At 47.3% G+C, this 27,972-nt stretch overlaps 1 protein-coding gene across 1 annotated transcript; it reads right to left on the bottom strand.

The window, feature by feature from the left end:
• LOC311125145 (uncharacterized protein) lies at nucleotides 1–27,972 on the bottom strand (the record flags this gene model as incomplete). The annotated part of the gene is made up of 6 exons (XM_084199208.1): nucleotides 1–65; nucleotides 26,527–27,033; nucleotides 27,088–27,114; nucleotides 27,196–27,384; nucleotides 27,568–27,891; nucleotides 27,946–27,972. Coding segments are annotated over 6 exons (1,139 nt in total), but the record flags the coding sequence as incomplete, so codon positions are not given.

Genomic DNA, 27,972 nt, shown 5'->3' with positions numbered 1-27,972 from the left:
TTACAGCTTCCTGCTGAGCAGAGAAAATCCTACCTCTCCCCCCTCCATTTGGTAACCGTTGGGTCCTAAAACAGAAATAAAATTACACACAAGTGGTTCGGAGAGCTTTTGCTCGATTTACTACTGTACAGTAATATTCAGTACAGTTAGATGCCCATGCAGAATGCATATCTTACCTGTTAGTTTGCTGGAAGGATCTTATAATAGATGACACAGTTGAGCGTTGCAAATTTGGCTGCACTCTGAGACCAGCATCTCTCATTGATAGACCATGATTGACAACATGATCAATGATTGTAGCCCTAATCTCATCTGACACTACAACTCTGGTTCTTCCCCTCAGTCGTCTTCCACCACATATACGTAATCCTCTGCCTCTCCCGGCAACTCTTCCGCCTCTGTAAGCCACTACACAATCTCTGGCTGGGTCCATGTTTATGTAAAATATATTCCAAAGATGTCCCCTTTTGTAGAGATGGTAATGACATAAAAATGGAAAACACCTGGGTAGGTCTTCAGTTACGTAATGTAGAATGAAAATCAACTCTGAATAATTAAGAGTTATTATTATTATTTTAAAATAAAATTGCAGTATATTTCAATGTTCAGTAGCTTTTGAACTTGAGTTTAACAGTTTTGATAAGGGTATCTTAACATTTGCAAAATGGTCTGTAGATATATATAGTTTTGTTGGTAAATGTGTTTTTGTGAGACAAATATTTATGTAATTTGAAAGATGTTGTCATTGAATGCATTTTGTGTCAAAGCAATGACAAATGATCCACAGGTTGCCACATAGAGTGTTGTTGTGATAACTTTAGAGTTTTGCACATGTATCCGCAGTATTGAACAATGCTGTGGTCCTCTGTAGCTCAGCTGGTAGAGCACGGCGCTTGTAACGCCAAGGTAGTGGGTTCGATCCCCGGGACCACCCATGCACAAAAATGTATGCACGCATGACTGTAAGTCGCTTTGGATAAAAGCGTCTGCTAAATGGCATATTATATTATTATTATAATGGTTGTTAGTAATTGAAAAAAACTGTAAATAGTTTTTTTTCCTTCATCAATCTACACACAATACCCCATAATGACAAAGCAAAAACAGGTTTGTAGAAATCTTTGCTAATTATTAAAAATAAAAAACAGAAATATCACACTTACATAAGTATTCAGACCCTTTACTCAGTACTTTGTTGAAGGACCTGTGGCAGCGATTACAGCCTTGAGTCTTCTTGGGTATGACGCTACAAGATTGGCACACCTGTATTTGGGGAGTTTCTCCCATTATTCTCTGCAGATCCTCTCAAGCTCTGTCAGGTTGGAAGCGGAGCGTCTCTGCACAGTTATTTTCAGATCTCTCCAGAGATGTTCGATCAGGTTCAAGTCCGGGCTCTGGCTGGGCCACTCAAGGACATTCAGAGACTTGCTGTGTTGCCTTGGCTGTGTGCTTAGGGTCGTTGTCCTGTTGGAAGGTGAATCTTCGCCCCCAGTCTGAGGTCCTGAGCGCTCTGGAGCATGTTTTCATCAAGGATCTCTCTGTACTTTGCTCCGTTCATCTCCCAGTCCCTGCCGCTGAAGAAAAATCCCACAGCATGATGCTGCCACCACCATGTTTCACCGTAGGAATGGTGCCAGGTTTCCTCCAGATGTGACGCTTGGCATTCAGGCCAAAGAGTTCAATCTTGGTTTCATCAGACCAGAGAATCTTGTTTCTCATGGTCTGAGAGTCCTTTAGGTGCCTTTTGGCAAACTCCAAGTGGGCTGTCGTGCCTTTTACTGAATAGTGGCTTCCATCTGGCCATTCTACCATAAAGCCTGATTGGTGGAGTGCTGCAGAGATGGTTGTCCTTCTGTAAGGTTCTCCCATCTTCACAGAGGAACTCTGGAGCTCTGTCAGAGTGACCATCAGGTTTTTGGTTATCTCCCTGACCAAGGCCCTTCTCCCCCGATTGCTCAGTTTGGCCGGGCGGCCAGCTCTATGAAGAGTCTTGGTGGTTCCAAACTTCTTCCATTTTAGAATGATGGAGGCCACTGTGTTCTTGGGGACCTTCAGTGCTGCAGACATTATTTGGTACCCTTCACCAGATCTGTGCCTTCGACACAATCCTGTCTCGGAGCTCTACGGACAATTCCTTTGACCTCATGGCTTGGTTTTTGCTCTGACATGCACTGGCAACTGTGGGACCTTATATAGATACAGTGGGGGAAAAAGTATTTAGTCAGCCACCAATTGTGCAAGTTCTCCCACTTAAAAAGATGAGAGAGGCCTGTAATTTTCATCATAGGTACACGTCAACTATGACAGACAAAATGAGGAAAGAAAATCCAGAAAATCACATTGTAGGATTTTTAATGAGTTTATTTGCAAATTATGGTAGAAAATAAGTATTTGGTCAATAACAAAAGTTTCTCAATACTTTGTTATATACCCTTTGTTGGCAATGACACAGGTCAAACGTTTTCTGTAAGTCTTCACAAGGTTTTCACACACTGTTGCTGGTATTTTGGCCCATTCCTCCATGCAGATCTCCTCTAGAGCAGTGATGTTTTGGGGCTGTCGCTGGGCAACACAGACTTTCAACTCCCTCCAAAGATTTTCTATGGGGTTGAGATCTGGAGACTGGCTAGGCCACTCCAGGACCTTGAAATGCTTCTTACGAAGCCACTCCTTCGTTGCCCGGGCGGTGTGTTTGGGATCATTGTCATGCTGAAAGACCCAGCCACGTTTCATCTTCAATGCCCTTGCTGATGGAAGGAGGTTTTCACTCAAAATCACACGATACATGGCCCCATTCATTCTTTCCTTTACACGGATCAGTCGTCCTGGTCCCTTTGCAGAAAAACAGCCCCAAAGCAAGATGTTTCCACCCCCATGCTTCACAGTAGGTATGGTGTTCTTTGGATGCAACTCAGCATTCTTTGTCCTCCAAACACGACGAGTTGAGTTTTTACCAAAAAGTTCTATTTTGGTTTCATCTGACCATATGACATTCTCCCAATCCTCTTCTGGATCATCCAAATGCACTCTAGCAAACTTCAGACGGGCCTGGACATGTACTGGCTTAAGCAGGGGGACACGTCTGGCACTGCAGGATTTGAGTCCCTGGCGGCGTAGTGTGTTACTGATGGTAGGCTTTGTTACTTTGGTCCCAGCTCTCTGCAGGTCATTCACTAGGTGGTGGTTCTGGGATTTTTGCTCACCGTTCTTGTGATCATTCTGACCCCACGGGGTGAGATCTTGCATGGAGCCCCAGATCGAGGGAGATTATCAGTGGTCTTGTATGTCTTCCATTTCCTAATAATTGCTCCCACAGTTGATTTCTTCAAACCAAGCTGCTTACCTATTGCAGATTCAGTCTTCCCAGCCTGGTGCAGGTCTACAATTTTGTTTCTGGTGTCCTTTGACAGCTCTTTGGTCTTGGCCATAGTGAAGTTTGGAGTGTGACTGTTTGAGGTTGTGGACAGGTGTCTTTTATACTGATAACAAGTTCAAACAGGTGCCATTAATACAGGTAACGAGTGGAGGACAGAGGAGCCTCTTAAAGAAGAAGTTACAGGTCTGTGAGAGCAAGAAATCTTGCTTGTTTGTAGGTGACCAAATACTTATTTTCCACCATAATTTGCAAATAAATTCATAAAGAATCCTACAATGTGATTTTATGGATTTTTTTCTCTCAATTTGTCTGTCATAGTTGACGCGTACCTATGATGAAAATTACAGGCCTCTCTCATCTTTTTAAGTGGGAGAACTTGCACAATTGGTGGCTGACTAAATACTTTTTTCCCCCACTGTAGGTGTGTGCCTTTCCAAATCATGTCCAATCAATTTAATTTACCACAGGTGGACTCCAATCAAGTTGAAGAAACATCTCAAGGATGATCAATGGAAACAGGATGCACATGAGCTCAGTTTCGAGTCTCATAGCAAAGGGTCTGAATACTTATGTTAATAAGGTATTTCTGTTTTTATTTTGAATAAATGTGCAAACATTTCTAAAAATCTGTTTTCGCTTTGGCATTATGGGATATTGTGTGTAGATTGATGAGGACATTTTTTTATTTAATCAATTTTAGAATAAGGCTTTAACGTAACAAAATGAATGAATTGGAACGCAGACTGCGAAACAGGCCTAATCGCCCAACATCAGTGCCCAACCTCACTAATGCTCTTGTGGCTGAATGGAAGCAAGTCCCCGCAGCAATGTTCCAACATCTAGTGGAAAGCCTTCCCAGAAGAATGGAGGCTGTTATAGCAGCAAAGTGGGGACCAACTCTATATTAATGCCCATGATTTGGAATGAGATGTTCGACGAGCAGGCGTCCACATACTTTTGGTCATGTAGTGTACATTATTGAAAAAAGCCCAGCAGGATAGGAGAAGACATAGAAACAGAATTACAGACAGACTTAATTCGATTCCCTCTGGAGCTAGCAGGGGTATCACAGGTTGGAGTACCAGGATCAAACAGAAAGGGGTGACAGAGAGCAGAATACCCCCCCCCCAAAAAAAAATGCAGGCCGAAATCAGTGGTCCTCTGTAGCTCAGCTGGTAGAGCACGGCGCTTGTAACGCCAAGGTAGTGGGTTCGATCCCCGGGACCACCCATACACAAAAAAATAAATGTATGCACGCATGACTGTAAGTCGCTTTGGATAAAAGCGTCTGCTAAATGGCATATTATATTATTATATTATCACTTTCTGAGTCAAAATGCAGGCCGAAATCACTTTCTGAGTCAAAATGCAGGCCGCTTAGATTTATTTTTAACCTGACTTAAAAAATGCAAACCTATGCAACATTAACCTATTTAAAAACAGTTATATAGCAATGATGTTTGTGCAGTAGGCTATAGGCTTGATACATTATCACTGCATATTAGATACATTATCATTATCATCATATTAGATACATTATCACTACTCTGCTTTGCCCTGCCAATGTTGTTATTCTCAGACCATTTAAAAATGATATAAATAAATTGGTCATTTAGCAGACGCTCTTATCCAGAGCAATTAGGGTTAAGTGCCTTGCTCAAGGGCACATCGACAGATTTTTCACCTAGTCGGCTCGGGGATTAGAACCAGCAACCTTTCAGTTACTGGCACAACGCTCTTAACCACTAAGCTAACTGCCGCCCTAAAAATGATATAAAACTACTTGAGGTCTATGATCACTCAGGTAATACATCATCGTTTGTGGAACAGCTGATTGAGCATAAAATGAAATAATTTGTTTTCTTTATTTTACTGGCATGCATCTGATGGTCAGTCTTAGGGTTTCCACTAGATAGCACAGCTAAAAAGTCAAAATTGGCTATATCGTAAAAATTCATGAAAACAAAAATGAATGAAAACAAAAAATGAATTTAAGGTTAGGTTTAGGCATAAGGTTAACAGTGTGTTTAAGGTTAGGGTTAAGGTTATTAATCACATTTTAAGAATAGAAATTGTAGAAATACGCAAGTGTATGACTTTGTGGATGTGGTAACTAGTGATGACCCAGTCTCAGCTGAGGGAGAGCATCAGAGGGTCCGGTCCGCCTCTCACCGTCGGACCATCCCTCAACTCCCCCCCCCCTCGCTAACGCCTTGGTCTGACCGGCAACTGTTCAACTTACACCTTTTGCTACTATTTCTGTCAAGCCTACGCGTACAATTTGATGCATACGTTGGATTTATCCACACAGAACGCACTGCAGCTACCTCTACAACGCAATGCTGCAAGGCAAACGCAGTGTTCCATTGGAAATGAATGTACTTCTGGTGTACCAGAATGCAATACCCTGTCGGTGTGATCAAGGCGTAAGACTTGCCGCTAATAATAACAATGCAAGCCTATCGATACACTTTGCTACTCGTACAAAGAGGCTGTAGTGATGGTTGCAGCGCGAATGGTAGAAGCGCGTTTTATGGCTGAATAAAAACTTCAACATGATCACTCATAAAAACTGCAGCTCTTTGCTGTATTTGTTGACAGTCTTTCTCCAGTCATGGTTTTAGACGTTTTGAAATCACAGTGTTGTCAACTTACTTTGCTGTATGCTCGAGAAAGCTGGTAGAGAGCAAACACGGTGATCTGAGCAATCTGATTGGCTAGCAGTAGGCCTATAGGTAGGCGGAGTTTGTACCATCAGACACATGAAATGGTTAAAAATGGGAACACTTCGCCTACCCAGCGTGCAGGGCAGCTGAAACAACACCTACTGCCAACAGCAGAGACAGAAAAACAGTTGGGATTGAAAGGCTTTATCATTTTTTTTTTTTATAGGAATGTTACGAGATCAGCCGTGCTCGACCGTTTGGTGAACACTTATATATGGGGTAATGAATGAGCATATCTATTAAAAAATATATATATATATTTCTGGGTTACATATTCATCAGAGTGCTTCAGGCATTTGTGCAGGGAGAATGACTTTGAGATGAATCACTAACCCTGTGAATCAAGCCATGATGGACTATGTAGAGATAACCTGTTTTTTGCAGGTTTAGTTTAAAGCCAGCTAATGTTGGAAGCCGCTAAAAGACACTCAGGAACCATTAAGTTCTCACTGACACTGACTGAAACTCGGTTTAACCAGGCTAACAGAGAGAGTTAGAAAAACACTCAACTAGCTTCAGAGTCAGTTGGCTGTTACCATTAGGTTCTCACTGACACAGACTGAAACACATTAGCTGTACATTAATCATACACGGAACATAGCCATACATTAAAGCTGAGATCCGCGATAGGCGAAATAGCGCCACTGGCCGCCCCCAGGCGCATTTGCTATTGTTTTTTGTTTTGAGGAAATTAGTATCCGGCATCGTGGTAAAACTGTACTGGATATCTGTATAATATCTATATCATGTTTCTAGGTCAGTGTAGTGACGGTGTTAGCAATCGGTTGTTTGGTCTGTAGGGCATGACAGAGCTGAACATGCATAGTTGCACAGCTGCACGCACACAGGCACTCTAGGTTACTCTAGGTTACTGCACATTCAGTAAACAGGTAGACACACACACTCACACACACACACACACACACACACACTCACACTCACACACACACACACACACACACACACTCACACACACACACTCACACACACACACTCACACACACACACTCACACACACACACACACTCACACTCACACTCACACTCACACACACACACTCACACTCACACACACAATCACACACGCTAAAGTAGAGGCAGCTTATGTGACCATGTTAATAGATTCTGCATGTATATGCATGTATTTTTTCCCAAGAACTGTTTTATGGGGTGTTTTTCTTCCCCAACCCACACAGCTATAGTTCTCACAGGGGGGGACGTTTCTCACAGGAAACACCCAGCAACTCTATTTTCCTGGCGGTGTGTGTGTGTGTGGGTGTGTCTGTGACCGTGTGTATGTGTGTGTGTGGAGGTGTGTGAAAGTGCTGCTTCACTAGTGAGAGCCCCTATGTTGTTTACAAAAAAAATATAGCTCTGTTGCTAGGCAGACTACCTAATCCCTTTCCTCCAATCAGAGTCCAGGGAACACAGAGGAGCGAGAGGGAGTAGCATACAGTAGCTGTAGCTAGCTGAGAGACCACTGCCACACACACACACACACACACACACACACACACACACACACACACACACACACACACACACACACACACACACACACACACACACACACACACACACACACACACACACACACACACACACACACACACACACTCACACACACACACACACACACACACACACACACACCCACACACACACACACACACACACACACACACACACACACACACACACAAACTGTAGGAGCAGCTCTCAGCCTACAGTACAGGCTATGGTGACTGACTCCACTCACTTCAGTAGCACTAACATCAAATGCACATCAGTTCACAAGGAGATGCTAGCAGAGCAAAGCATACACTCTTAGAAAAAAGGTTTCTTCGGCTGTCCCCATAGGAGAACCATTTTTTGGTTCCAGATAAAAACCCTTTATGGTTCCAGGTAGAAACCTTTTAGATTCCATGTAGAACCCTCTGTTGAAAGGGTTATACATGAAACCCAAAACGGTTCTACCTGGAAACAAAAGGGTTCTACCTGGAAACAAAAAGGGTTGTTCAAAGGGTTCTCCTAAGTGGACAGACGAAAAACTCTTTTAGGTTCTAGGTAACACCTTTTTTTTCTAAGCGTTTAGTCTGGTCAGGTGTTGTGACAGCTTTATTGGTAATGTTATTAAAACTACTCCAGTCACATTCACTTTATGACCGTATGAAAAGCAGACCGTGTCAAATTGAAACACACATACACACGCACACGCACACACACACACAAAGTGTAAACAGGAAGTAGTGAAGAGAATCAAGCCTCCCCTCAGACTCCATCCTGATGCTGTTGTGAGACTCCATCCTGATGTTTTGTTGAGGTGTTTAAAATCGAGCACACAGCCATACAATCTCCATAGACAAACATTGGCAGTGGAATGGCCTTACTGAAGAGCTCAGTGACTTTCAACGTGTCACCGTCATAGGATGCCACCTTTCCAACAAGTCAGTTCGTCAAATTTCTGCCCTGCTACACCTGCCCCGGTCAACTGTAAGTGCTGTTATTGTGAAGTGAAAACGTCTAGGAGCAACAACGGCTCAGCCACAAAGTGGTAGGCCACACAAGATCACAGAACAGGACAGCTGAAGTGCTGAAGTGCGTTAACATCGTCTGTCTTTGGTTGTAACACTAACTACCGAGTTCCAAACTGCTTCTGGAAGCAACGTCAGCACAATAACTGTTCGTCAGGAGCTTCATGAAATGGGTTTCCATGGCCGAGCAGCCGCACACAAGCCTAAGATCACCATGCGCAATGCCAAGTGTCGGCTGGAGTGGTGTAAAGCTTGCCGCCATTGGACTCTGGAGCAGTGGAAACGCATTCTCTGGAGTGATGAATCACGCTTCACCATCTGGTAGTCCGACGGACGAATTTGGGTTTGGCGGATACCAGGAGAATGCTACCTACCCCAATGCATAGTGCCAACTGTAAGGTTTGGTGGAGGAGGAATAATGGTCTGGGGCTGTTTTTCGTGTTTCAGGCTAGGCCCCTTAGTTCCAGTGAAGGGAAATCTTAACGCTACAGCAATGACATTCTAGACGATTATGTGCTTCCAACTTTGTGGCAACAGTTTGGGGAAGGCCCTTTCCTGTTTCAGCATGACAATTCCCCCATGCACAAAGCGAGGTCCATACAGAAATGGTTTGTCGAGATCGGTGTGAAAGAACTTGACTGGCCTGCACAGAGCCCTGACCTCAACCCCATCGAACACCTTTGGGATAAATTGGAACGCCGAAAGAGAGCCAACATCAGTGCCCGACCTCACTAATGCTCTTGTGGCCAAATGGAAGCAAGTCCCCGCAGCAATGTTCCAACATCTAGTGGAAAGCCTTCCCAGAAGAGGGTAGCTGTTATAGCAGCAAACGGGGGGGACCAACTCCATATTAATGCACATGATTTTGGAATGAGATGTTGTCCACATACTTTTGGTCATGTAGTGTATTTTACAGATACGGAGCAACAACACCCCCTCGACTAAGATGTAACTTTCACGACACATAGATGCAGGCAGAATGTTCATTGTATGATAGGGGAGGGTTTTAGGGGGGTCCTACCTCATTCAACAGAGCTCCTCCTGTCCCTCCTGTGTGTCAGCACGTAAAACAGCCCATGGAAGGGTCCTTCAATCAGAACGCAGCACTGCTTCCTCTCAGCGCCCCCAGCACTACCTGAGGAGAGAGAGACAGGTAAACACTACCTGAGGAGAGAGAGACAGGTAGACACTAGCTGAGAGAGAGAGACAGGTAGACACTAGCTGAGAGAGAGACAGGTAGACACTAGCTGAGAGAGAGACAGGTAGACACTAGCTGAGAGAGAGAGACAGGTAGACACTAGCTGAGAGAGAGAGACAGATAGACACTAGCTGAGAGAGAGAGACAGATAGACACTAGCTGAGGAGAGAGAGACAGGTAGACACTAGCTGAGAGAGAGAGACAGGTAGATACTAGCTGAGGAGAGAGAGACAGGTAGACACTAGCTGAGAGAGAGAGACAGGTAGACACTAGCTGAGAGAGAGAGACAGATAGACACTAGCTGAGAGAGAGAGACAGATAGACACTAGCTGAGGAGAGAGAGACAGGTAGACACTAGCTGAGAGAGAGAGACAGGTAGATACTAGCTGAGGAGAGAGAGACAGGTAGACACTAGCTGAGAGAGAGAGACAGGTAGACACTAGCTGAGGAGAGAGAGACAGGTAGACACTAGCTGAGAGAGAGAGACAGATAGACACTAGCTGAGGAGAGAGAGACAGGTAGACACTAGCTGAGAGAGAGACAGGTAGACACTAGCTGAGGAGAGAGAGACAGGTAGACACTAGCTGAGAGAGAGAGACAGATAGACACTACCTGAGGAAAAAGAGACAGGTAGACACTAGCTGAGAGAGAGACAGGTAGACACTAGCTGAGGAGAGAGAGACAGGTAGACACTAGCTGAGAGAGAGACAGGTAGACACTACCTGAGGAGAGAGAGACAGGTAGACACTAGCTGAGAGAGAGAGACAGATAGACACTACCTGAGGAAAAAGAGACAGGTAGACACTAGCTGAGAGAGAGAGACAGGTAGACACTAGCTGAGAGAGAGAGACAGATAGACACTAGCTGAGAGAGATACAGATAGACACTACCTGAGGAAAAAGAGACAGGTAGACACTAGCTGAGAGAGAGAGACAGGTAGACACTAGCTGAGAGAGAGAGACAGATAGACACTAGCTGAGAGAGAGATACAGATAGACAGGTCAGACAGCTAGACAGGTAGACAGGTCAGACAGGTAGACAGGTCAGACACAAGCTGTGATAAGAGTGTGATGTTAATATGGTTTCATCAAACTCAGTCCAAATAAAAACTGTAACATTTCACATGATACACTCACTGTTTTTACATGAACACAGAAACGCTACAACTCACAACCCCCCCAAACACACACATATGCACACACACTGTAATGTAGAGAACAGAATACACAATGTGGGACTAATTAGGGATGTTGTGTTGACGTGAGGCACAGACAGACATACAGCTAGTCTCTCCTGCCTGTTGTGTTGTTGTCTGAGCTCTGTCCATATACTGGAGCTGCAGCATTATAGTACATCCTCCCTAGACATCATGCAGTCAGCCAGTAAGTCAGCCAGTCAACCAGTCGTCAGCCAGCCAGCCAGTCAGTCAGCCTGCTCTTAACAATGAGCCTGTTTCCAGACCAGTATTCACAGAGCAGAACTTCATTAGGAGGGAGATCTTATTTTTATGTAATTTTTATTTTAACCAAAAAAATTAAGGATTCTAGCTTTAAAATCTCAATTATTTTTCTCATTGTGCTTCAATTGTTTTTGTGTGTGCCTACATTTTTCAACTTAGGCGCAAACATTGCTCCTTGTAAAAAATGTCAGCGCGTAGAGCATCAATATACACAGCAATACACAAAGAGAAAAACACAGTCATAGAAAACAAACACATTCTTCAGTAAAAAGGTCCTCAATCAGCCTTTTGAATTACCCTAGAGGCACCAATTCATCCAACTTGGAGATCATTCCAAAAGTAAGGTTCAAATTTACCCAACTCAGTGTAGATCGAAGGGCTCTCCAGAGATAGCCCTCCCTGAGACCGTGTCTGGTATATCGTACGCCTGTAATTCAACAATTAAGTAAGGTATGGCAGAAGTTTATGCAGGAGGGCTTTATAAACAAAAAGTGCAATGCATCGATCTTCAAAGAGGACCAGCTTACTTTGTGATACATAATGCAGTGATGTGTACACTGAACCTGTCACCCGTAATAAAGCATAGTGCACTTTGATAAACTGTGTCCAATGGCTTCAATACAGTGGCAGCTGCATTCATATAGACAACATCGCCATAGTCTATAACCGGAAGACTGCTGTACCTGATGCTCCAGGCACTAACCAACAGGGGGCGCTGTCCTTTACAGTATCTGTATGAGACATTACATTCCATAATGTAACCACTCTCTCTCTACAGCCTCCCTCCCTCCCTCCCTCCCTCCCACAGGTTATGAGCTTCCAACTATGATAATAGAGAGAGAATGTCTGTGTGGCTTCACAGATGGAGAGAAATAATCAATATGTTTCTATGGGAGTGGAAAGCACTGGGCTTATGTTACAGCAGGGACCGAGTCCAGCCCACCCGCGCCAAACACACACACTGGGCCTCTCCTCCGCACTGCCCACTGAGACTGATGGCGAGAGAGGAAGTGGGCTTGATATGTGGAAAGAGAGAGAGAGAGAGAGAGAGAGAGAGAGAGAGAGAGAGATAGAGAGAGAGAGAGAGAGAGAGAGAGAGAGAGAGACAGAGACAGAGAGTAAGCCAGCCTTATGGTACCAAGACAGGTGGGTAGATCAATAATACCCATTACATGTCAGTTTGTTTGTAAATGACAGAGCGATGACTCAAATCAAATTTTATTTGCCACATGCGCCGAATACAACAGGTGTAGACATTACCGTGAAATGCTTACTTACAGCCCTTAACCAACAATGCATTTATTTCTTAATAAAAAAGTAAAATAAAACAACAACAACAAAAAAGTGTTGAGAAAAAAAGAGCAAAGTAAAATAAAATAACAGTGGGGAGGCTATATACATTGGGGTACCGGTGTAGAATCAATGTGCGGGGGCACCGACTAGTTGATGTAGTTGAGGTAATATGTACATGTGGGTAGAGTTAAAGTGACTATGCATAAATAATTAACAGAGTGGCAGCAGCGTAAAAAGATGGGGTGGGGGTGCAAGTAGTCCGGGTAGCCATGATTAGCTGTTCAGGAGTCTTATGGCTTGGGGGTAGAAGCTGTTGAGAAGCCTTTTGGACCTAGACTTGGCGCTCCGGTACCGCTTGCCGTGCGGTAGCAGAGAGAACAGTCTATGACTAGGGTGGCTGGAGTCTTTGACAATTTTGAGGGCCTTCCTCTGACACCGCCTGGTATAGAGGTCCTGGATGGCAGGAAGCTTGGCCCCAGTGATGTACTGGGCCGTACGCACTACCCTCTGTAGTGCCTTGCGGTCGGAGGCCGAGCAGTTGCCATACCAGGCGGTGATGCAACCAGTCAGGATGCTCTCGATGGTGCAGCTGTAGAACTTTTGAGGATCTGAGGACCCATGCCAAATCTTTTCAGTCTCCTGAGGGGGAATAGGCTTTGTCGTGCCCTCTTCACGACTGTCTTGGTGTGTTTGGACCATGATAGTTCGTTGGTGATGTGGACACCAAGGAACTTGAAGCTCTCAACCTGTTCCACTACAACCCTGTGGATGAGAATGGGGGCGTGCTCAGTCCTCTTTTTTTTCTTGTAGTCCACAATCATCTCCTTTGTCTTGGTCACGTTGAGGGAGAGGTTGTTATCCTGGCACCACACGGCCAGGTCTCTGACCTCCTCCCTATAGGCTGTCTCATCGTTGTCGGTGATCAGGCCTACCACTGTTGTGTCGTCGGCAAACTTAATGATGGTATTGGAGTTGTGCCTGGCCATGCAGTCATGGGTGAACAGGGAGTAAAGGAGGGGACTGAGCACGCACCCCGTGTTGAGGATCAGCGTGGCAGATGTGTTGTTACCTACCCTTACCACCTGGGGGCGGCCCGTCAGGAAGTCCAGGATCCAGTTGCAGAGGGAGGTGTTTAGTCCCAGGATCCTTAGCTTAGTGATGAGCTTTGAGGGCACTATGGTGTTGAACGCTGAGCTGTAGTCAATGAATAGCATTCTCACGTAGGTGTTCCTCTTGTCCAGGTGGGAAAGGGCAGTGTGGAGTGCAATAGAGATTGCATCATCTGTGGATCTGTTGGGGCAGTATGCAAATTGGAGTGGGTCTAGGGTTTCTGGGATAATGGTGTTGATGTGAACCATGACCAGCCTTTCAAAGCACTTCATGGCTACAGATGTCAGTGCTACGGGTCGGTAGTCATTTAGGCAGGTTTTCTTAGTGTCCTTGGGCACAGGGACTATGGTGGTCTGCTTGAAACATGTTGGTATTACAGACTATTACAGATGTCGGTGAAGACACTTGCCAGTTGGTCAGCACATGCTCGGAGTACACGTCCTGGTAATCCATCTGGCCCTGCGGCCTTGTGAATGTTGACCTGCTTAAAAGTCTTACTCACATCGGCTATGGAGAGCGTGATCACATAGTCATCCGGAACAGCTGGTGCTCTCATGCATGCTTTGGTGTTGCTTGCCTCGAAGCGAGCATAGAAGTGGTTTAGCTCATCTGGTAGGCTTGTGTCACTGGGCAGCTCGCGGCTGTGCTTCCCTTTGTAGTCTGTAATAGTTTTCAATCGATAGTGTCTAAAATCATTTAGCCTGTGATTCTGAGGATGGCTGTGTATGAATGAAGACTCAACATCTGCAAAGCGATAGACCTTGACTGAGTTTGGAATGATTATGCTGACTGAGTTTTGAATGATTACGCTGACTGTGTTTTGAATGATTACGCTGACTGAGTTTTGAATGATTACGCTGACTGAGTTTTGAATGATTACGCTGACATTTACAGATCACAGATACTCCTTCTGTTTCTGGCATGAAGAAACCACAATGTTGTCTTCACAGCCAGCTTGGTACGCCTCCCCTCTGTGACCATCTGTCTCTCTTTTCTCTCTCCCCGTCTTCACTCACACACTTTTGTAATACACATGATTGGTTTATTTGCCAGTTGGTGTCTGGTAATCCTCTGTGTGAGATATATATATCTCTCTCTCTCTCTCTCTCTCTCTCTCTCTCTCTCGCTCGCTCTCTCTCTCTCTCTCTCTCTCTCTCTCTCTCTCTCTCTCTCTCTCTCTCTCTCTCTCTCTCTCTCTCTCTCTCTCTCTCTCTCTCTCTCTCTCTCTCTCTCTCTCTCTCTCTCTCTCTCTCTCTCTCTCTCTCTCTCTCTCTCTCTCTCTCTCTCTCTCTCTCTCTCTCTCTCTCTCTCTCTCTCTCTCTCTCTCTCTCTCTCTCTCTCTCTCTCTCTCTTTCCACATATCAAGCCCACTTCCTCTCTCGCCATCAGTCTCAGTGGGCAGTGCGGAGGAGAGGCCCAGTGTGTGTGTTTGGCGCGGGTGGGCTGGACTCGGTCCCTGCTGTAACATAAGCCCAGTGCTTTCCACTCCCATAGAAACATATTGATTCTTTCTCTCCATCTGTGAAGCCAGACAGACATTCTCTCTCTATTATCATAGTTGGAAGCTCATAACCTGTGGGAGGGAGGGAGGGAGGGAGGGAGGGAGGGAGGGAGGGAGGGAGGGAGGGAGGGCGGGAGGGAGGGAGGGAGGGAGGGAGGGAGGGAGGCTGTAGAGAGAGAGTGGTTACAGTATGGAATGTAATGTCTCATACACATACTGTAAAGGACAGCGCCCCCTGTTGGTTAGTGCCTGGAGCATCAGGTACAGCAGTCTTCCGGTTATAGACTATGGCGATGTCGTCTATATGAATGCAGCTGCCACTGTACTGAAGCCATTGGACACAGTTTATCATAGTGCACTATGCTTTATTTATGGGTGACAGGTTCAGTGTACACATCACTGCATTATGTATCACAAAGTAAGCTGGTCCTCTTTGAAGATCGATGCATTGCACTTTTTGTTTATAAAGCCCTCCTGCATAAACTTCTGCCATACCTTACTTAATTGTTGAATTACAGGCGTACGATAAGGGAGGGCTATCTCTGGAGAGCCCTTCGATCTACACTGAGTTGGGTAAATTTGAACCTTACTTTTGGAATGATCTTGTCACGGTTTCGGCCGAGGCTGCCTCTCTCCCTTGTTCGGGCAGGCTTCGGCGTTCGTTGTCTCCGGAATACTAGCTGCCACCGTTGTATGTTTCATGTTCGTTTGCTTTTGTCTGAGTGTTGTCACACCTGTTTTCATTTAGTGTCATTAGTGTCCTATTTAGTTCCCGTTGTGTTTGTCAGGTGTTGTGTATTATTGATTGTGTCAGACGTGTTTTCGCTCGGTTGAGCTTCTCTCCACTGCGCTGGAGTTTACGCACCTGTTTGTGCGCTGTTTTGTTTCTTTTTCGCCTTCGTGCGTATTTCGCCTTCGGGCAAGTGTTGTCCGTTTGCCGTGTTTCGGCTTAATACAAGTCTGTTGGATTATCCGTCTGCGTCCTGCATTTGATTCCGCCACTGCACCTACAGCACGCCTTGACAGAATAATACACCACAATGGAATCAGCAGGAGCCGCAGCAGCCCAGGCGACTCTGGAGGACAGGGTCCGGGAGCAAGGGGACCAGATCCTGCAGATGGGGACCGCACTGCAGGAGGTGATCACCACCATCCGAGGCTGGGGGACGCCTCCACCGCCACCCTCCGTGCCAGCACCATCGGCCAGTCAGCCTATTCCCGCACCAGAACCCCGAGGAGTCCGACTCTCGCTCCCGAGGGCTTACGATGGGACCGCGGCCGGGTGCCAGGGTTTCCTTCTCCAGGTGGAGCTGTACCTGGCCACCGTGCATCCGGCGCCCTCGGGACATGAGAGCGTGTCCGCCCTGATCTCCTGCCTGTCCGGGAAGGCGTTGGAATGGGCCAACGCGGAGTGGAGGAGGATCGACGCGGACACCATAACGTACAACGAGTTCTCCCGCCGCTTCAAGGCGGTGTTTGACCATCCCCCGGAGGGGAAAGCGGCGGGGGAGCGTCTGGTCTTCCTCCGGCAGGGGAGGAGGAGTGCTCAGGAGTTCGCCCTCGAATTCCGTACTCTAGCGGCAGATGCAGGGTGGAATGATCTGGCCCTCGTCGATCACTACAGGTGTAGTCTACGAGAGGACGTCCGTCGGGAGCTGGCCTGTAGGGACACCAGCCTCACGTTCGACCAGTTGGTCGACATGTCCATCAGGCTGGATAACCTGCTAGCTACCCGCGGGCGTTCCGAGGGGGGTCCGTCCATTTCACCCTCCAGCGCTTCCGAGCCGTGCCCCATGGAGCTCGGGGGCGCTGGCGCTAGAGAGAGGAGGGGTCGGCTTACTAGGGGGTCCATCCCTTGCACCAACTGTGGTCGGGGAGGACACACCGCGGCTAGGTGCTGGGGATGGCCTCCTAGGGGAGAGGACGACAGGTCCCGCACTGGGGATTCCCTCCAGGTGAGTAGGCGCCCCACTCACCCAGAGCTCTCTGTTGCACATTTTTGTATGCCTGTGCGTTTTCCACAGGTAGCACCTCATTCCCAGCATAAGGCGCTGGTAGATTCAGGCGCAGCTGGGAATTTTATTGATAAAAAGTTTTGTTTAGCGTTAGGGATTCCCCTTCTTCCTGTTGATGTTCCTTTCCCCGTTCATGCCCTAGATAGCCGTCCGTTGGGTACGGGCTTGATCAGGGAGGTCACGGCGCCACTTAGGATGTGTGCGCAGGGGGGTCATCAGGAGATGATTCAGCTATTTCTGATTGACTCTCCTGCGTATCCGGTGGTGCTGGGCATGCCCTGGTTGAGTACCCATAACCCATCCATTTCGTGGCAGGAGAGGGCTCTGATGGAGTGGTCTGCTCAGTGTGTGGGTAGATGTTTGGGCGTTTCCGTAGGGGCTACCTCGGTGGAGAGTCCAAACCAGGTGCCCGCATTGCACGTTCCCCCTGAGTATGGGGATTTGGCTATTGCGTTTAGTAAGGCGAGGGCGACGCAGTTGCCGCCCCATAGGCAGGGAGATTGTGCGATAGACCTCCAGGCAGGAGCTGCGCTCCCACGGAGCCATGTGTATCCTCTGTCTCAAGAGGAGAAGAAAGCTATGGAGACTTACATAGAAGAATCTCTGAGACAAGGATACATACGGCCACCCACTTCCCCTGCGTCCTCGAGTTTCTTTTTTGTGAAGAAAAAGGATGGTGGTTTGCGCCCGTGCATCGATTACCGTGGTCTCAATCAGATTACGGTGAAGTACAGTTATCCACTCCCGCTGATTGCGACCATGACTGAGTCGTTGCATGGGGCGCGTTTCTTCACTAAATTAGATCTCAGGAGCGCGTACAACTTGGTGCGCATCAGGGAGGGCGATGAATGGAAGACAGCCTTTAGTACCACCTCGGGCCATTACGAGTATCTGGTCATGCCATACGGGTTAATGAACGCTCCGTCAGTTTTCCAATCATTCGTGGATGAGATCTTCAGGGACATGCAGGGGCAGGGGGTGGTTGTGTACATTGATGACATTCTCGTGTACTCGCCTACCCGTGTCGAGCATGTGGCCCTGGTGCGTAGAGTGTTGCGGAGGCTGGTGGAGCACGACCTGTATGTGAAGGCAGAGAAGTGTCTGTTTTTCCAGGAGTCGGTCTCCTTTTTGGGGTATCAGTTGTCTGCGTCAGGGGTGAAGATGGAGGTAGACCGGGTGTCGGCCGTGCGTAATTGGCAAACACCAACCACTGTGAAGGAGATGCAGCAGTTTTTGGGGTTTGCGAATTACTACCGGAGGTTTATCCGGGGTTTTGGACAGGTGGCAGCTCCCATCTTGTCTCTTTTGAAGGGGGGTCCGGTGCGTCTGCAGTGGTCGGCCGAGGCGGACAGGGCGTTTGGGAGGCTGAAGGACCTGTTTACCTCGGCCCCGGTGCTGGCGCATCCGGATCCCTCTTTGCCGTTCCAGGTAGAGGTGGACGCGTCAGAGGCCGGACTAGGAGCCGTGCTTTCACAACGGTCTGGCGCGCCACCTAAACTCCGCCCCTGTGCCTTTTATTCTAAGAAGCTCAGTCCGGCGGAGCGGAACTATGACGTAGGGGACAGGGAGCTGTTAGCCGTGGTACAGGCCCTAAAGGTGTGGAGGCACTGGCTTGAGGGGGCTCAACACCCTTTCCTCATTTTGACGGACCACCGTAACCTGGAGTACATCCGGGCAGCGAGGAGGTTGAACCCTCGCCAGGCAAGATGGAATATGTTCTTGACCAGGTTTACTTTTAAGATCACGTACATCCCTGGGTCACAGAATGGTAAGGCAGATGCGCTGTCTCGGCGGTATGACACGGAGGAGAGGTCCGTGGAGCCCACTCCCATACTGCCGGAGTCGTGTCTGGTGGCACCGGTAGTGTGGGAGGTCGATGCTGAACTCGAGCGGGCGTTACGCACCGACCCTAGTCCACCACAGTGCCCGGAGGGTCGGAAGTACGTTCCGCTCGAGGTTCGGGATCGATTGATCTATTGGGCTCACACGTCACCCTCCTCTGGACATCCGGGTATCGGCCGGACAGTGCACTGTCTTAGTGCCAAGTACTGGTGGCCCACGTTGGCAAGGGATGTGAGGGTTTATGTTTCCTCCTGCTCGGTGTGCGCCCAGTGTAAGGCGCCTAGACATCTGCCTAGGGGTAAGTTACTACCCCTGCCCGTGCCACAACGACCATGGTCCCACCTCTCGGTGGATTTCCTTACTGACCTTCCTCCTTCACAGGGGAATACCACTATACTGGTCGTTGTGGACCGGTTTTCTAAGGCCTGTCGTTTGCTCCCCATGCCGGGCCTTCCTACCGCCCTGCAAACTGCCGAAGCCCTATTCACCCATGTGTTCCGGCACTACGGGGTACCCGAGGATATTGTGTCTGATCGGGGTCCCCAATTTACCTCCAGAGTCTGGAGGGCCTTTATGGAGCGGTTGGGGGTCTCGGTGAGCCTCACCTCGGGTTACCACCCGGAGAGTAATGGGCAGGTGGAACGTGTAAACCAGGATGTGGGCAGGTTTCTTAGAACATACTGCCAGGACCGGCCGGAGGAGTGGGCAAGGTACGTTCCCTGGGCCGAAATGGCCCAGAATTCCCTACGCCATTCCTCCACTAACCTAACCCCTTTCCAATGTGTGTTAGGTTACCAGCCGGTTCTGGCACCCTGGCAGCAGAGCCAGATCGAGGCTCCTGCGGTGGATGAGTGGGCGAGGCGCTCGGAGGAGACATGGAACGCTGCACACGTCCACCTGCAGCGGGCCCTCCGACGTCATAAGGCGAGCGCTGATCTCCACCGCAGTGAGGGACCGGTGTACGCACCTGGTGATCGAGTCTGGCTCTCTACCAGGAACCTGCCCCTCCGCCTGCCCTGTCGGAAACTGGGTCGGCGGTTTGTAGGGCCATTTAAAGTCCTGGGAAGGTTGAACGAGGTGTGTTATAAATTACAGCTACCTGTTGAATATAAAAGTATTAACCCCTCGTTCCATGTGTCCCTTCTCAGGCCGGTGGTAGCTGGCCCACTCCAAGACAGTGAGATCAGGGAGACTCCTCCGCCCCCATTGGACATCGAGGGGGCACCGGCGTACTCTGTGAGGTCCATCTTGGATTCGAGACGTCGGATGGGGGGTCTCCAGTATCTAGTGGAGTGGGAGGGGTACGGTCCGGAGGAGCGGTGCTGGGTGCCGAGGAGAGACATTTTGGACCCGTCTCTCCTGACGGAATTCCATCGTGGGCACCCGACGCGCCCGGCTCCGCGTCCTCCGGGTCGTCCCCGAGGCCGGAGTCAGCGCACGTCTGGAGCCGCGCGTCAAGGGGGGGGTACTGTCACGGTTTCGGCCGAGGCTGCCTCTCTCCCTTGTTCGGGCAGGCTTCGGCGTTCGTTGTCTCCGGAATACTAGCTGCCACCGTTGTATGTTTCATGTTCGTTTGCTTTTGTCTGAGTGTTGTCACACATGTTTTCATTTAGTGTCATTAGTGTCCTATTTAGTTCCCGTTGTGTTTGTCAGGTGTTGTGTATTATTGATTGTGTCAGACGTGTTTTCGCTCGGTTGAGCTTCTCTCCACTGCGCTGGAGTTTACGCACCTGTTTGTGCGCTGTTTTGTTTCTTTTTCACCTTCGTGCGTATTTCGCCTTCGGGCAAGTGTTGTCCGTTTGCCGTGTTTCGGCTTAATACAAGTCTGTTGGATTATCCGTCTGCGTCCTGCGTTTGATTCCGCCACTGCACCTACAGCACGCCTTGACAGATCTCCAAGTTGGATGAATTGGTGCCTCTAGGGTAATTCAAAAGGCTGATTGAGGACCTTTTTACTGAAGAATGTGTTTGTTTTCTATGACTGTGTTTTTCTCTTTGTGTATTGCTGTGTATATTGATGCTCTACGCTGACATTTTTTACAAGGAGCAATGTTTGCGCCTATGTTAAAAAATGTAGGCACACACAAAAACAATTGAAGCACAATGAAAAATAATTGAGATTTTAAAGCTAGAATCCTTAATTTTTTTGGTTAAAATAAAAATTACATTAAAAAAAGATCTCCCTCCTAATGAAGTTCTGCTCTGTGAATACTGGTCTGGAAACAGGCTCATTGTTAAGAGCAGGCTGACTGACTGGCTGGCTGGCTGACAACTGGTTGACTGGCTGACTTACTGTCTGACTGGCTGACTGACTGGCTGACTTACTGGCTGACTGGCTGACTGGCTGACTAACTGACTAACTGTCTGACTGGCTGACTGACCGATGCCCTGGTTCCATTTGATTAGCAGTGTTCACACACACACACACACACACACCACTGAACACACACCACCACACACACACCACCCCATACATGTTTTATTTTGGACTGGAATGGCGCTGCAAAGGATAGCATCCGTTTTAAGGGCTTCTGACCAGTTCTGCTATTTTGCGCTTATCTTAACTTTGTTTGTACATAATGTTTCCGCCATCGTTTCCTATGACCGAAAACAGCTTCTGGACATCAGAACAGCGATCACTAACCTCGATTTGGATGAAGATGTCTACTTCAATGAGTCGGAGGTGCAGGATACACTGCTCACCCCGGACCAGGCCCCAATTACCGAAACTCAAGAAAAGCGGCGTAAGAAAGGCCAACGTGAGGTCACCCTGACAAAACTATGTTGGCGAGTACATAAATCGCCTCTACCCTCCGTTCTATTGTGCAACATTTGCCCATTATTCTTTTCTAAATTCTTCAAGCTCTGTCAAATTGGTTGTTGATCATTGATAGACAACCATTTTCAAGTCTTGCCATAGATTTTCAAGTAGATTTAAGTCAAAACTGTAACTTGGCCACTCAGGAACTTTCCCTGTCTTCTTGGTAAGCAGCTCCAGTGTAGATTTGGCCTTGTGTTATAGGTTATTGTCCTGCATCTCCCAGTGTCTGGTGGAAAGCTGACTGAACCAGGTTCTCCTCTAGGATTTTGCCTGTGCTTAGCTCCATTTAGTTAATTTTTTATCCTGAAAACCTCCCCAGTCCTTAACAGATAAAAGCATACCCATAACATGATGCAGCCACCGCCATGCTTGAAAATATAAAGAGTGGTACTCAGTGATGTGTTGTGTTGGATTTGCCCCAAACATAATACTTTGTATTCAGGACATAAAGAAACAATTTTTGCCACGGTTTTAGCAGTTTTACTTTAGTGCCTTATTGCAAACAGGATGCATGTTTTGGAATATTTTTATTCTGTACTAGTTTCCTTCTTTTCACTCTGTCATTTAGTTTAGTATTGTGGAGTAACTACAATGTTGTTGATCCATCCTCAGTTTTCTCCTATCACTGCCATTAAACTCTGTAACTGTTTTAAAGTCAGCTTTGTCCTCATGGTGAAATCCCTGAGCTGTGTCCTTCCTCTACCGCAACAGAGTTAGAAAGGACATCTGTATCTTTGTAGTGACTGCGCGTATTGACACACCATCCAAAGTGTAATTACTAACTTCACCATAATCAAAGGAATATTCAGTGTCTGCTTTTTGTATTTTTACCCATCTACCAATAGGTGCCCTTCTTTGCGAGGCATTGGAAAAGCTCCCTGGTCTTTGAGTTTGAATCTGTGCTTGAAATTCACTGCTCAACTGAGGGACCTTAAAGATAATTGTATGTGTGGGGTACAGAGATGAGGTAGTCATTCAAAAATCATGTTAAACACTATTATTACACACAGAGTGAGTCCATGCAACTTATTATGTGACTTGTTAAGCAAATGTTTACTCCTGAACGTATTTAGGCTTGCCATAACAAAGGGGTTGAATACTTATTGACTCAAGACATTTCAGCTTTTCATTTTTAATTAATTTGTAAACATTTTTAAAAACATAATTCCACTTTCACATTGTGGGGTATTGTGTGTAGGCCAGTGACAAACAATGTCAATTTGATCCATTTTAAATTCAGGCTGTAACACAACAACATTTTAAAAAAGTCAAGGGGTGTGAATACTTTCTGAAGGTAAATCCTCCTGATTCCTGCTTACAAAAACTTAAACTTTAACTGCACAGAGCCCTGACCTCAACCCCATGTAACAATAAATACTGGTAATTCTATCCTCCGGATTCCTTACAAGCAAAGACTCTAACAGAAAGTAGCAGCGACGCTCTCAATACGGAAATGGTCAGAAGAAGCGGATGCTACACTACAGGACTTTTTCGCTAGCACAGACTGGAATATGTTCCGGGATTCATCCGATGGAATTGAGGAGTTTACCACATCAGTCACTGGCTCATCAATAAGTGCATCGACGACGTCGTCCCCACAGTGACCGTACGTACATATCCCAACCAGAAGCCATGGATTGCAGGCAACATTCGCACTGAGCTAAAGGCTAGAGCAGCTGCTTTCAAGGAGTGGGACACTAATCCGGACGCTTACAAGACAAACCATCAAATGGGCAAAGATTCAATACAGAACTAACTTTGAATCCTACTACACCAGCTCTGACGCTCGTCGTATATGGCAGGGCTTGCAAACTATCATGGATTAGAAAAGGAAACCAAGCCACGAGCTGCCCAGTGACTCGAGCCTACCAGACGAGATAAATGTGTTTTATACTTGTTTCGAGGCAAGCAACACTGAACCATGCATGAGAGCACCAGCTGTTCCGGACGACTGTGTGATCACGCTCTCCGTAGCCGATGTGAGTAAGACCTTTAAACAGGTTAACATTCACAAGGCCACAGGGCGGATTACAAGATGGATTACCAGGACGCGTACTCAAGAGCATGCGCTGACCAGCTGGCAAGTGTCTTCACTGACATTTTCAAACTTTCCCTGACCCAGTCTGTAATATTACAAGCAGACCACAATAGTCCCTGTGCCCAAGAACGCCAAGGTAACCTGTCTGAATGACTATCGCCACGTAGCACTCACATCTGTAGCCATGAAATGCTTTGAAAGGCTGGTCATGGCTCACATCAACACCATCATCCCAGAAACCCTAGACCCACTTCAATTAGCATACCGCCCCAACAGATCCACAGATGACGCAATCTCTATTGCACTGCACACTGCCCTTTCCCACCTGGACAAGAAGAACACCTATGTGAGAATGCTGTGCTGTTTATTGACTACAGCTCAGCGTTCAACACCATAGTGCCCTCCAAGCTCATCACCAAGATCCTGGGACTAAACACCTACCTTGACTTCTTGACGGGCCAACCCCAGGTGGTGAGGGTAGGCAACAATACATCCACCATGCTGACACTCAACACGGGAGCACCTCAGGGGTGCGTGCTTAGTCCCATCCTGTAATCGACTGTGTGGCTGCGCACTACTCCAACACCATAATTAAGTTTGCTGGCGACACAACGGTGTTAAGCCTGATCACCAATGACGATGAGACAGCCTACGAGGAGAAGGTCAGAGACCTGGCAGTGTGGTGCCAGGACAACAATCTCTCCCTCAACGTCAGCAAGACAAAGGAGCTGATCGTGAACTACAGTAAATAGTGGGCCGAGGGTTGTAGTGGAGCGGGCCGAGAGCTTCAAGTTCCTTGGTGTCCACATCATTAAGGATCTATCATGGTCCAAACACACCAACACAGTCGTAAAGAGGGCACAACAACGCCTCTTCCCCCTCAGGAGGCTGAAAAGATTTGGCATGGGCCCTCAGATCCCAAAATATTCCTACAGCTGCACCATTGAGGGCATCTTGACTGGCTGCATCACCGCTTGGTATAGCAACTGCTTGGCATCCCACCGCAAGGCGCTACAGAGGGTAGTGCATACAGCCCAGTACATCACCGGGGCCAAGCTCCCTGCCATCCAGGAACTCTATACCAGGTGGTGTCAGTGGAAGGCGCTACAGAGGGTAGTCACTGGGGCCGAGCTCCCTGCCATCCAGGAACTCTATACCAGGTGGTGTCAGCGGAAGGCGCTACAGAGGGTAGTCACTGGGGCCGAGCTCCCTGCCATCCAGGAACTCTATACCAGGTAGTGTCAGCGGAAGGCGCTACAGAGGGTAGTCACTGGGGCCGAGCTCCCTGCCATCCAGGAACTCTATACCAGGTGGTGTCAGCGGAAAGCGCTACAGAGGGTAGTCACTGGGGCCGAGCTCCCTGCCATCCAGGAACTCTATACCAGGTGGTGTCAGCGGAAGGCGCTACAGAGGGTAGTCACTGGGGCCGAGCTCCCTGCCATCCAGGAACTCTATACCAGGTGGTGTCAGCGGAAGGCGCTACAGAGGGTAGTCACTGGGGCCGAGCTCCCTGCCATCCAGGAACTCTATACCAGGTGGTGTCAGAGGATGGCCCTAAAATTGTCAAAGATTCCAGCCACCCAAGTCATAGACTGTTCTCTCTGCTACCGCACGGGAAGCAGTACTGATGCACCAAGTCTGGAACCAACAGGACCCTGAACAGTTTCTACCCCAAGCCATAAGACTGCTAAATAGTTAGCTAAATAGTTAACCAAATAGCTACCCGGACTATCTGCATTGACCCTTTTTGCACTAAATCTTTTGACTCCTCACGCTGCTGCTAATGTTTATTATCTGTCACTTCATTCATAGTTATATGTCCATATCTACCTCAATATAGCCAAGTTATCGTTACTCATTGTGAATCTATTATGACTTTTATTATTACGTGTTTTACTTTTCTATTATTTCTCTGTTTTCTTTCTCTCTGCATTGTTGGGAAGGGCCTGTAAGTAAGCATTTCACTGTTAGTCTACACCTGTTGTTAACGAAGCATGTGACAAATACAATTGTATTTGATTGACTTGACCTCCACTCCCCCTTCTATTCAGTGCTGCAGGCTGTCTGATCCACTCTGCTTTGCAATTCAATCAGCCACTCAGCCCCTCCACTGCAGGGGTATAACACTACAGCAGCTAATTGGCCTGCTCTGATTAAAAATACTGGAGAAGATACGTGTGTGTGTGTGTGTGTGTGTGTGTGTGTGTGTGTGTGTGTGTGTGTGTGTTTAAATGTGTGTTCGCATGTGTGTAGACCAAATGTGGAGAGGGAAGATGCGTTTTCTTCTCCCAGAGAGATAGAGCTCTTTACTTGCTATGAACCCCCATATATTATCACAGTTACCAAGCATCCATACATATGAAACAAACACACACTGTGATATAATGGACCGTGTAACCTAGACAGTGGTAATGGACTGTGTAACCTAGAGAATGGTAATGGACTGTGTAACCTAGACAGTGGTAATGGACTGTGTAACCTAGACAGTGGTAATGGACTGTGTAACCTAGACAGTAGTAATGGACTGTGTAACCTAGACAGTGGTAATGGACTGTGTAACCTAGACAGTGGTAATGGACTGTGTAACCTAGACAGGGGTAATTGACTGTGTAACGTAGACAGTGGTAATGGACTGTGTAACCTAGACAGTGGTAATGGACTGTGTAACCTAGACAGTGGTAATGGACTGTGTAACCTAGACAGTGGTAATGGACTGTGTAACCTAGAGAGTGGACTGTGCAACCTAGACAGTGGTAATGGACTGTGTAACCTAGACAATGGTAATGGACTGTGTAACCTAGACAGGGGTAATGGACTGTGTAACCTAGACAGTGGTTATGGACTGTGTAACCTAGACAGGGGTAATGGACTGTGTAACCTAGACAGTGGTAATGGACTGTGTAACCTAGACAGGGGTAATGGACTGTGTAACCTAGACAGGGGTAATGGACTGTGTAACCTAGACAGTGGTAATGGACTGTGTAACCTAGACAGGGGTAATGGACTGTGTAACCTAGACAGTGGTAATGGACTGTGTAACCTAGACAGGGGTAATGGACTGTGTAACCTAGACAGTGGTAATGGACTGTGTAACCTAGACAGGGGTAATGGACTGTGTAACCTAGACAGTGGTAATGGACTGTGTAACCTAGACAGTGGTAATGGACTGTGTAACCTAGACAGGGGTAATGGACTGTGTAACCTAGACAGTGGTAATGGACTGTGTAACATAGACAGGGGTAATGGACTGTGTAACCTAGACAGTGGTAATGGACTGTGTAACCTAGACAGGGGTAATGGACTGTGTAACCTAGACAGTGGTAATGGACTGTGTAACCTAGACAGGGGTAATGGACTGTGTAACCTAGACAGTGGTAATGGACTGTGTAACCTAGACAGGGGTAATGGACTGTGTAACCTAGACAGTGGTAATGGACTGTGTAACCTAGACAGGGGTAATGGACTGTGTAACCTAGACAGGGGTAATTGACTGTGTAACCTAGACAGTGGTAATGGACTGTGTAACCTAGACAGTGGTAATGGACTGTGTAACCTAGACAGTGGTAATGGACTGTGTAACCTAGAGAGTGGACTGTGCAACCTAGACAGTGGTAATGGACTGTGTAACCTAGACAATGGTAATGGACTGTGTAACCTAGACAGGGGTAATGGACTGTGTAACCTAGACAGTGGTAATGGACTGTGTAACCTAGACAGGGGTAATGGACTGTGTAACCTAGACAGTGGTAATGGACTGTGTAACCTAGACAGGGGTAATGGACTGTGTAACCTAGACAGGGGTAATGGACTGTGTAACCTAGACAGTGGTAATGGACTGTGTAACCTAGACAGGGGTAATGGACTGTGTAACCTAGACAGTGGTAATGGACTGTGTAACCTAGACAGGGGTAATGGACTGTGTAACCTAGACAGTGGTAATGGACTGTGTAACCTAGACAGGGGTAATGGACTGTGTAACCTAGACAGTGGTAACTGACTGTGTAACCTAGACAGTGGTAATGGACTGTGTAACCTAGACAGGGGTAATGGACTGTGTAAC

This window comes from Coregonus lavaretus (genome assembly GCF_964263955.1).
Source record: "Coregonus lavaretus genome assembly, contig: HAP1_SCAFFOLD_4925, whole genome shotgun sequence".
In the NCBI taxonomy this organism is placed as follows: Eukaryota; Metazoa; Chordata; class Actinopteri; order Salmoniformes; family Salmonidae; genus Coregonus; species Coregonus lavaretus.
The sequence above is the reverse complement of the archived record's forward strand: the minus strand, read 5'-3'. Positions and strand labels throughout refer to the sequence as shown.